We start from the raw sequence: 12,207 nt of genomic DNA on the forward strand, positions 1-12,207 counted from the left end.
GTATTTCAACTCTTTTTTTTTTTTTTAATAAAACAAACGAAGATACTTTTCCTTCTAAAAAGAGACAAAGCCTAGAACCTATTTATAACAGATTGAGTGATATGAAAAGAGGGGCACAACAAATTAAAATTTCTAGAAAAGGTTTTATGAAAATTGATTTCACCTTTTGAATATATGAAGATGTATTGCAAAAATAGAACATCTGGAGAGATGGGGTCTGAGGGCATTATATAAAAGCAATTTTATTTTTGCTTCATTCATTATATAGGGGATGTAATCAAGAAAGTTTTCAGATTGTAGCCTCACAGAGGACAGGGACTGGCTATTGAATTCTCTCATTGCTACCTGTCAGAGGATTTGATACAAACTCAGTCATGTCAAGCACTAATTAGAAAAAACTAAATGTATTCTGTGCACCTTGGATTATTTGCTATATGTCTATGTTTGTGAGTATGTGTACATGCGCATACACACTTTTTTTTTTTTTTCAGTGTTGGAAATTAAAACCATGGTCTTACATATGCTAGCCTAGTACCCTATCACTGAGCTATGTTCCCAGCCCCTTGCTAAGTTACCAGGGCAGGCTTCAAAATTTCGATCCTCCTGCCTCAGCCTACTGATTTGGCCAGCATCCTGATTTTATTATAAAATCAGTGACATTTAGAAGAGAAGATATGTGTGCATCTGGAAGTATTCTAATAACACTTGATAGATGATCAAGAATGAGTCTTACACAGAGCCTAAGGTACACAGTGTTATATACTTGAGTTAATGGCAGAGAGTAAAGATTTAACACCCAGGTCTCCTGATTCTAGAAGTTCAGCAATCATGTTTATAATTAGCCTATGGGTTGAGGTGTTAGAGTGAGTATAGAACATACAGAATAAGTGAAAGAAAATGCCATTTTCATACTGGTGAGTGAAGCTCAGTAGTAGAGCACTTGCCTTAGCATGCAAAAGACCCTGGATTTGATCACTAGAATCACAAAGCAAATGAACAAACAAAAACATAAATGTCATTTTCTCCATAGATGCTTGTTTTATGAGAGGGGCTAGGACCATCTTAATGTAATTCTCAGTATTAGATGAAGTTTCAAATGTTCTCTATTTCATCCTCTTCTACCAGAGGAGCACTTTAGTGTTCTTTGTGATATTATATTCCTTTGGGTTCCTTTGGAACGTCTCAAAGCCTCTGAAGTTCTAGCTATTCTTCTGGTTTTATGTGGACTCTGATGCCTCTGGAATCATGCAGAATTAATTGAATCCTTCTCTTCACTGATGTTTAAGTTTATTTTCACAGTGCGATATCCAGAGGGAACATACTCTAATTAGTTCAGTATAGGTTAGGATCATCACCTTACTTCTTCAGAAGACTATCATTATGTCTTGAGATCATTGGATTTTCTTAGCTTCATTGTGCTGTTAATTTAAATTGTGAGTTATAATTATTTTCAAACTCACCCCCCCTTTGTTTGAATCAAAGACTAAACTTTACAGTTATTCTCATTCAGTTTCATTGAGGTGGTTTTGACCCCTCAAAACAACTTTCCAAGCTTAAAAGAGTTCCAGAAGCATTTGTGTTTAATAGATGTATGGTTCCTGCTTCAGGGAGCATACCTTAGGGGTAATAACAGCTAGACTTTAACCCAGCAGTTCTCTTTCAGTCAGTCCCCTTGGAAGGCTGTAGTCTATACTCATTCAAGGCATTATTCAAGACTAATTTTGATACTTGCCTTTATTTTTTTTTCCTTAGCTCCCTTCATATATCATTGTCTGACCTTGAAAAGTGTGTTCTGTAGCATCAGATTATCAATGAGTTTCTATTCATGGTATAATTAGTATGCTTAGAACTGCAATTTTTTCATAAACTTCTCTGCATTATGATGTATTTACCCTCTTTTGGGACCAAACATTTAACCACTTATTTTATAATAAATACAGAAATTGTCGTGGTTATGTTTTAAACATTAAAACATAAATTGTCACAGTTATGTTTTAAAGATTACACTATTGTAAAACTAGACTGTCTTAGATCATTAAATGTAGGCCCATTTAATTTGTGATTGAGCTAACTGAATCCTGTTACAACTTTCCATTAGAGTCCTTTCTCCAATCCCATTTGTCCTCCTTTGTTCACAGACTAACAGAGCTGCAGCTGCAGCTTTTTATCAGAGAAGAGGTTGCATGTTAAATATAGCCTGACCTGCTGGCTGTGGTGAAAACTGACACTGCCACTTGCGGGTTCTGTGTAGCAATATGCTGATCCTGACATGTAGGGCAACTGCAAATTTGACAGTAAACGGGATCTCTAGATATGACCTTAGCTGTTTCAGTTCTGTGTGTAAGTGACAAACAGAAAAGCCTGCTTTAAGTAGGTAATTTTTTTTTTTTAAACAAGGAAATGATAAACCCATGATCTAAATGGTTACTTAATGGGGGAAGCAGGAAGCTTGTGTGAGGGAGCAACAGAGAGGTAATTATGTCAGCATTTTGGTGCACCTGTTAGACAGTAGTTTCACTAGTGTTTACATATTTATATAAATAATTATATTTAAATAAAATATGCCATGCACAGCTAATAGGGAGAGAGTATCATGAATGAAGTTATTATAGTTAATCTACTTCCAGGTATTGGAGAAGAGGGGAAAACATAGTTAATAACTGAACTATCTCCTTTAAGTGTGACACTGGCTCCTTTTTCAGGAAACATAAATGTACCATCCAGCCTTAGACATATTTATGATGAATAATTCCAGAGACTGAAAAGTCCCATAAGTAATGTCATGTAGGTTTGGATTCCGGCTTATGCAGAGTATTCAAGACCTTAGACACTACTATCCTGGTATATACAATAAGAAACATTAATTTTTAGATCCAATGAAGAAAAAAGGTATTTAATATCAAGTGTGTCTTTGTCTCTTTATAGACACAATTATTCTACACCTTTAAAAATAAATGTTTTACAATATGAGCAACAAATTTTTCTTTTAATTAACTTTATATTAAAATTTATACGTAAGCTAGGAAAAAATCCAAGAAAGGCCACTGTTAAATAAATAGCACATGAACCAGGTGTGGTGGCACACACCTATAATCCCAGCTGCTTGGGAGGCTAAGCAAAGAGGATCACAAAACTGAGGCCATTCTGGGCAATGTAGTAGTGAGACTCTGGCTTAGTGTAAAGTAAGAAAGAATGCGGACGTAGCCCAATGCTTGAAGGCTTGCTTAGACTATTAAAGCCCTGGGTTCAATTTCTACTTACTTAGCATACTTGAAGCCTTGGGTTCAATCCCTAGTTTGTAGGTGGAGGGGGTGGACAGACATATAACAAGTCTGCCAAATATTTATTTAAAAATTATTGCTGGTGATGCACGCCTGTAATCCCGACTACTCAGGAGGCTGAGGCAGGAGGATTCAAAACTAGCCTTGGCAATTTAGTGAGGCCCGAAGCAAGTCAGTGAGACCCTCTGTCTAAAAAATAAAATAGAAAAAAGAGTTAGGGATGTGGCTCAGTGATTAAGTGCCCCTAGATTCACTCCCTAGTACCATACAAACTAAAACAAAAATTTCAATTATAATTACTATTTCTAAGCAAGAGAAACAATAAGAGAGGTAAATAGGGAGCCTACATCCTGGGAACAAATTTTTACTCCTCACACTTCAGATAGAGCCCTAATATCCAGAGTATACAAAGAACTCAAAAAATTAAACAATAAGAAAACAAATAACCCAATCAACAAATGGACCAAGGACCTGAACAGACACTTTTCAGAGGAGGACATACAATCAATCAACAAGTACATGAAAAAATGCTCACCATCTCTAGCAGTCAGAGAAATGCAAATCAAAACCACCCTAAGATACCATCTCACTCCAGTAAGATTGGCAGCCATTATGAAGTCAAACAACAACAAGTGCTGGCGAGGATGTAGGGAAAAGGGTACATTACATTTATACATTGCTGGTGGGACTGTAAATTGGTGCGGCCAATTTGGAAAGCAGTATGGAGATTCCTTGGAAAGCTGGGAATGGAACCACCATTTGACCCAGCTAGACTGTGGAACCAACCTACATGCCCTTCAGTAGATGAAAAAAAATGACAAAATCATGGAATTTGCAGGGAAATGGATGGATGGCATTAGAGCAGATTATGCTAAGTGAAGCTACCCAGTCCCTTAAAAACAAATGCCAAATGTCTTCTTTGATATAAGGAGAACAACTAAGAACAGAGCAGGGAGGAAGAGCATGAGAAGAAGATTAACATTAAACAGGGAGGAGAGTTGGGAGGGAAAGGGAGAGAGAAGGGAAATTGCATGGAAATGGAAGGAGACCCTCATTGTTATACAAAATTACATGTAAGAGGAAGTGAGTGAAAGGGAAAAAAAACAAGGGAAAACAAAAACAATGAATTGCAGTAGATGGGGTAGAGAGAGAAGATAGGAGGGGAGATAGTAGAGGATAGGAAAGGCAACAGAACACAACAGACACTAGTATGGCAGTATGTAAAAAAGTGGATGTGTAACTAATGTGATTCTGCAATCTGTACACGGGGTAAATATGGGAGTTCATAACCCACTTGAATCAAATGTATGAAATATGATATGTCAAGAACTATGTAATGTTTTGAACAACTAATAATAAAAATTTTAAGAAAAAAGAGAAAAGAGGGATGTGGCTCAATGGTTAAGTGCCCCTAGATTCACTCCCTAGTACCAAACAAGCCAAAACAAAAATTATCAATTATGATTACTATTTCTTGATAATAAAACTCCCATTTTATTGAGCAATGTGGTAGGCACTTTGCTAGTAGCACATTCTTCCTAATAATTCTTGAAATGTGGATTATTAGCTTTATTTTCATAGACTTGGCTCAGGGAGCTTAAAACGCCATAAAAACAAACTACTTGAATCCAGGTCTGTCTGAAATTTAAATTGTCTCAAATGTTAAGTGATTTCTAAAAGAGCTGTGATTGATGACTTTATATAATCTTGCCTCTGTAAACACAACAACCTAGTAACTTTGTAAAGTCTGTCATATGTAAGATGGTAAAGCCAGTGTCTTATTCTATTTTAAAATTCATGTCCTCTTTTTAAGTTTCTTTGAAGATAGATTATTCATAGGGGCAAAAATATTTCAAATGAATCATAATTTAATTTTAGGCTTATCAGTTAAACTGTGATTTGTGGCAGTTCTCAGACTTGGCACCTCTTGCCAGGGATCTTAGCTTTTGATAGACTTAGATAAACATATCCAGACCAGCTCTTCTCTGTTTGAAGATAATTGACTCTTTTTTTTTTTTTCTTAAACATTTCTCAAATGTAGAATTATCCCATTTATCTGGGCAAGAAGAAAAGCATGAAACTTTAATTTCTGATGAAAAATAAGATAGGATTGACGGTTATGGTTGCAGGCATTTTAGCTTCTATGAGAATATGGAACAGATTGATTCCCTGAAGACTATATTGTATATTTAAAAGTATCTATAAATACTTTTGAAATGGATTTGTTGTTATTGTTATTTGTTTTGGTATTAGGGATTGAACCCAGGGGTGCTTTACCAGTTAGTTGCTTCCCCAGCCCTTTTTATTTTTAATATTGTAGATGGACACAATATCTTTATTTTATTTATTTATTTTTATGTGGTGCTATGCTGAGGATCAAACCCATTGCCTCATGTGTACAGGGTAAGTGCTCTACCACTGAGTCAAAACCCCAGCCCTTTTTAATTTTTATTTTGAGATAGGGTCTTGATGTGTTATCCAGGGTGGCTTGGACCTTGTGATCCTCTTGCCTCTGCCTCCTAAGTCACTGGTGTTTTAGGCATATGCCACTATGCCTGTCTGGAATGGGAAATGTAAGATTTTTATCTGTTATTGATATAATCATTATTTTTAATAACTAATACATTTATATGATTCCAAATGCTAAAAGTATGGTACATAGTGAAAAATCTCTCTGCTAGGTACTCAGTTGTCCTCTATATGGACAGTTGGAATTAACCAACCAATTTTTTGGCTATCACTCTAGAGTTATTTTATGTATTTATAAAGTTGATTATATTTTTCCACATTTTTACTGGGATATTATATATTATTCTGTACTTTTTCTATATAATATTGAATCTTGTATATTCAATAGAATATATTGCTCTCCTGTAACATGAATGAGTCCTTGGATGATTTTCAGGGGCAAGGTTTCTGGATTTTTGAACCCAGTGTCTCGCACATGCTATGCCTATGTTCTATCATTGAGATACAACACTATTCTGGAAGGTTTTGTTAATTCCAACTGAACCCACAGGTACTCTGTCACTGAGCTACATTCCCAGCATTTTTTATTTTTGAGACAGGGTCTCCCTATGTTGCCCAGGATGGCCTTCCAATCCTCCTGCCCAGCTTCTTGAGTAGTTGGGATTTTAGGCAGGCAGGTAGCAAGTTTGAGGCTAGCCTGGGCAATTTAGTGAGACCCTGTTTCAAAATAAAAAAATAGAAACTGCTGGGGATGTAGTTCAGGGGTAGAGCACCCTGGGTTCACTTCCCAGTACAGGTAAATTTTTTTAAAAATCAGGAATTGTGACTCCTCCAAATTTGCTCATTTTTGTCAGTATCATTTTGGCTTTTTGAGATTCCCTGTGGATTTTTCTACGTGTCATAGACTTTGATAGGAATTGCATTGAATCTGTACCTCACTTTGAATGGTACTGTCATCGTAACAATATTAGTCTTCCAACCCATGAACATGGGATATTTTCCATTTTTTTTCATTCTTTAATTTCTTTAATCTGTTTAGTTTTCATTTTAGAAATCTCCTGCCTCCTTGGTTAATTCTTTAGTATTGTGTTCCTTTTGTTGTTATCATAAATGGAATTGATTCCATTATTTGGATTATTCATTGAAATTATGTTTGTTGATTTTCTTATCCTGCAACTTTGTTGACTTATTATCATTAACATTTTTGTGTGACAGGGATCCTTTAGAGTTTTACATGTATAGGTTGAATAGAAGTGGCAAAAGTGAGCATCCTTGCTTTGTTGAGGGAAAAGCTTTCAGGCTTTCACAGTTGAATATGTTAGCTTGAAGGTTTTTCTTACATAGCCTTTATCATGTTGAGGAAATTTTTTTTATTCCTAGTTTGTTGTTTTTTTTTTTTAATTTTTTTTTTTTTTTTAATATTTATTGTTTAGTTTTCGGTGGACACAACATCTTTGTTTGTATGTGGTGCTGAGGATCGAACCCCGGGCCGCATGCATGCCAGGCGAGCACGTTACCGCTTGAGCCACATCCCCAGCCCTAGTTTGTTGTTTTTATCTTAAAGAGAATTGAATTTTGATAGATGCTTTTCTGCATCAATTGAGATCGTCTTATGTTTTTTCTCTTTCATCCTATTAATGTGTGATGTATTGATTTTCATATGTCAAATTATCCTTACATTCTGAAAGTAAAACTCATTCGGTCATGATGAATAACTCTTTTAAAGTGGTGCTAAATTCAGTTTGACTAGTTTTTGTTAAGGAATTTTGCATCTGTATTTTTAAAAGATTTTTTTTTTTTTTTTCTTCCCTTGACCCTTGCAATGCAGGGGATTAAATCCAGGACCTTGTGCAATACTCTACTACTGAACTACACTCCAGAATCTCTTGTAATGTCTTTGTCTGGTTTTGACATCAGGGTAATACTGGCCTTGGGATAAGTTAGGAAATGTTTCCTCCTTTTTAATCTCTTGGAAGTTTCTGAAGAATTGGTTTAGACAAAGTTTTTGTGATCAGGAGAGGTGAGATATATTTTAGATCTGTCACTGCTGCTTCAAGGAAGTATAAAGATGTCTGAAAGACTGCATATTTCTGTAAAGTACCCTCTGAAACTACCACTGAGTTAGCCAATTCACCAAAGCCACTAGTGTCTGTTGGACTATTTGTTTGTTCCTGCATTTCCTTCATATAATTTATGTGCTGATTTACGTGGAATCACATGTCTCACGTAAGTCTGTTTTGGAGGATTCTATTGTAGAGATTGGGCACACTTAGAGAGGATATTTAGAGTCTCTAAAATACTTTGCACATACTGGAATATTTAAATTAACTCTGAAAACTATGTGATTTCTCAAATTTAATAATAAAAAAACTTGAGACAGAAAAATGTTGCCTAAGCAAAGGATTTCTGTGTTTTTTTTGTTGTTGTTTGTTTGACTTTACTCTTTTAGCAGGATGGTTTTATATAGATTAACTCCTTTGTTTTTCTTTTGTCTGCTTAAAATGAGGGTACAAATTAGTGTTTACAGAGATTTTTTTCTTCCAAAGTTTGTTTCTTTTGTTTGAAGTTATACAACAATGACCAAAAGTAATTCCTAGTAGGCCAAAGCAGAAGTTTTGAGGAATTGCTGATACTTTTATTAAAACTATTATATTTAAAACTGAATTTATACCTCAAGATCTCTAAAAGCAATATTTTAGCTCTTTTAAATTATTGCCTTTTTTTTTTTTTTTTGTACTGGGGATTGAACCCAGGGATACTTAACCACTGAGCCACATCCCCAGCCCTTTTAGATTTTGTGATAGGGCCTTCCTAAGTTGATGAGACCTTGAATTCAGGATTCTCCTGAGCCTCCTGAGCTGCTGAGATTACAGGCATATGCCACAATGCCTGGCTAAATTATTACCTTTTTAATTAGAAATCATCCATTACTTAAACTATTTGGACTCCAGTATTTATATTATCTAATAAAATATGGGGAGCCATTTTATGCAGTTTTGATTGATAAGTAAATTCCTCTTGATTATAGAAGAAAACAGGCTGGGCACTGTAGTGGATTAAGTTCACCCTCTGGTTTGTTCCATTCAGTAGTGATCTTGTCTTCTTTGACACAGAGCAGTTTATGTCTGACTTGGAACACCAGCCATCAGGTTCAGCAGAGAAATGGCCTAACCACAGTGAGCTCTCATGTCCAGCTCCTTTCTGGAGAATCTAGAGGGTGAGTGTTGATTGAAATGTGTCATTGTTTTTGTGCCCTAGTCTTGGTATTTGCATGCATTGGCTCAATTTGCATGTGCTACACAGGAGGGGGTATGCACAGGCACCTTCTTGGTAGAACCACTTGTTACCTTTGAAGCTATACTTTCGCCCAGACTCTGTTTTTCAAATTAATACTTGTGCTTATAATTTTAGTCTGGATTTGAATGAAAGGCAAGTGTTTAATTAGATTTATTAAGAAGCAGAGAGAGGCTCCATATGTATGATTTCTGTAGTTTGGATGCTCGGTAAATTTGGTTGTTAATCAAGTGTGTTAGCCTGTTTATTGCTGGTCAAGTACTCATTCTGGTTAAGTTTTGGTGTGAGGTAGTGTGGAATGGAAATAAAGCAGGAAGTTGTATCCACTTTTCCGAGGCAATCCAAAATGTTTATCCTTGGCCTATACTGAGTCCCATGTTTGTACTGTTAGTTCATCTGGGACTTCACTTGGAGGGAAGCCAGCATACTGGGGAGTCAGTGTGTGAGGGAGGAGGCTACCTGGGCTCTGGACCTCAATAGCTGTCCAGGAACATAACCTTCCCTATCATTGAGCCCTAGTCTTGGTATTTGCATGCAAATACCAAGTTCTTCAAGTACTCTCAAAGACCCTTAAAGTCTGTGCTGGAAATTGTAAACATACTCATTGTAATTCTCTAAATGCCATTTGAATTTCATTTAAATATGAATTTAGTTTTAGAAGGGGCCTAAAAGTTTTAGAAGTATGTCTACATGCAAATTTTAAGGATTTTGAATCTTCTGTATTATTCATCAGAGCACCAAAACCCTGACTTTTTCCAGAAGCTGGACCTACCCTGGTCTAGCATCATTCTTATCTGATCATGAGAGGAATAATAGTGGTGACTAGATTCCTGTATGGGGGTATGTAAAACTTTTAGGAGATTTATAACCAGAAGATTTGAAAGAATTTTCTGATATTATAGGTAAGAAAAGCTTCCAGAAAAATTAGTAGATAAATCACCCTAGTCACATCATAGCCAAACCAAGACTAAACCTTATTTCTTTCAGTGTTTACCTTAGTGCTTTTCCCATGTGTGAAAACATTGGTCACTAGTAATCTTGATAAAAAAGAAGTGTTGCTGAGAGAGCATAGAAACAGTAGTGTAAAAACATCCTTTTAAGATGTTAAAGCCCCCAGATGCGGTGGCCCACTCCTGTAATCCCAAAGGTTCTAGAGTCTGAGGCAAGAAGGATCCCAAGTTCAAGGCCAACCTCAGCAACTTAGTGAAGCCCTTAGCAATTCAATGAGACCCTGTATAAACAAAATATTAAAAAGGGCCGAGGGTGTGGCTCATTGGTTAAGCATCCCTGAGGTCAGTCCCTGGTACTAGAAAACAAAAATGTTAAAGCCTTGAAAGAAAGAATTAGATATAGGGGGGAAATGTAGAGGTCTAGTGTTTGTTTGCTTGCTTGTTTTTTTGAGATGGAGAGACTTACCTATGTTAAAGCACTGATGAGAAACATCAAGGAGAGGAAGATGGATAGATTGAGACTGATAAAAGATATAGAGAATGAAGAAAATTGATGGAGCAGGTCATGAAAAGGACCCTAGAGCATATGTCATAGAATGAATCCTATGGATTTATAGCTCTGAAACTCAGCTTTGTGCCCCCTTGAGGTAATAGATTTGGAAGTCAACAGTTGACAGGATTTTTTTAGAGAAAATAAAGGGATCTTCTGATAATTCTAAAATATTTTTGAGGGACTGAGGATGTAGCTCAGTGGTAGAGCATGTGCCTAGCATGCATGAAGCCCATATTTCAGTTCCCAGCATGGCGGGTGGGCAGTGGATGGCAGGGTGCCAGGTACTCTCTCAGACTCACATTGACCCAAATTGAAAAGAACAGCCTATTTTTTCATGTTTCAGTTTTTGCTGATAAAAAAAGAAGTACACACCAATATTTGAATATCCTTTCAAGTACCTGTGTACTGTTTTCCTCAGCTGGAGCTTTAATGTTTGTAAAGTGTTTTGTTACAGACAATTTTAAAAAAAAATCTGACATCACACATATCAAAAGTTTCTTAAAAAGAAAGGAGTCTAGCTGGCCGTGGTTGATGCATGCCTATAACCCAGAAGCTGAGGAGGCTGAGGCAGGAGGATTGCCAGTTTGAGGTTGGAGATGTAGCTCAGGCAGAGCACCCCTGGTTTGATTGCCAACGCAGGAAAAAAAATAAAACAAATTAATTAAAAAGCTGAGTGCAATGGCATAGGCCTACAGTCCCAGCTACTCAAGAGGCTGAGGCAGGAAGATTGCTTGAGCCCAGCAATTTGAGGGTAACCTGGGCAACATAGCAATATCTCATCTCAAAATAACAATGGGTGGTTAGAAGTTTAGCTCAGAGGCAGGCAGAGTGCTTGTCTAGCTGGTAAAGCCTGGAGTAAGGCCCTGGAGTTCTATCCTCGGCTCTGGGTGGAAAAAAGGAATAATAATAGTAACAATAACGCGTCAGTTAAAAACCTGGTCTGAGAAACCTTGAGTTGGTATCTTGCTTAAAATACATAAATATCCTTTCTGGGTTCCCATTACGGTATTGAATTTTATTTTCATTAGTATAAGCTAAGCTAATGTAATGAAGATCCTAAAGTATAATGGTTTAATCATATTAGAAGTTTCTCTCAAACCTTATGGTAACTCAGATCAGAATTCCTTTTGAGTTATTGTTTCTTCCTCCTCTAAGTTTTGTCAAAAACAGTCATCACTTGCAGGCTGAATCTTAACCTGAAGCAAGGTGTGGGGGAAGGGAGGGAAAGAGAAAGCCAAGCAAGTGATGAAAAAGATGTAAACCTTAGTGTTTTGCTTATCATACATTGGAGTTGGATTTCGGTTTTGTACCAGGGATTGAAACCGTGGATGTTTAACCGATGAACCATATCCCCAGGCTTTTTTATTTTTTCTTTTGAGACAGGATCTCCCTAAGTCACGCTGACTTTGAACTTGCGATCTTCCTGCCTCAGCTTCCCAAGTCTCTGGGATTACATGTGTGCACCACCATACCTGTCAACATTGGAGAAATTTCAATGGCCATACTTTAGCTACATGGGGAAAGCAAGGAAATCTAGTCTGTAGCTGAGCAGCCATTGTGGCTAGTTAAATCTCAGTTATTAAAAAAGAATAAATTGAGATAGCAAGCTACCATAGAGATCATCTGAATTTTTCTTTTGGCACTGGGGATTGAGTGCAGG

General features: G+C 36.6%; 1 protein-coding gene across 3 annotated transcripts in view; it reads left to right on the plus strand.

Moving 5' to 3' along the window:
- Positions 1 to 12,207, plus strand: part of Nfatc3 (nuclear factor of activated T cells 3) — a 100,285-nt gene that overhangs the window by 78,840 nt on the left and 9,238 nt on the right. The window contains exon 10 of one of the 3 annotated variants that reach the window (XM_076837424.1): positions 8,864 to 8,967. The exons of the other annotated variants lie outside the window; for them this stretch is intronic. Within the exon in view, the coding sequence (XP_076693539.1) occupies positions 8,864 to 8,964 (101 nt within the window). The 3' untranslated portion in view covers positions 8,965 to 8,967. The remainder of the gene's footprint in view (positions 1 to 8,863; positions 8,968 to 12,207) is intronic. 3 annotated transcript variants of the gene reach the window in all.

This window comes from Callospermophilus lateralis, chromosome 18 (assembly GCF_048772815.1).
Source record: "Callospermophilus lateralis isolate mCalLat2 chromosome 18, mCalLat2.hap1, whole genome shotgun sequence".
NCBI lineage: Eukaryota > Metazoa > Chordata > Mammalia > Rodentia > Sciuridae > Callospermophilus > Callospermophilus lateralis.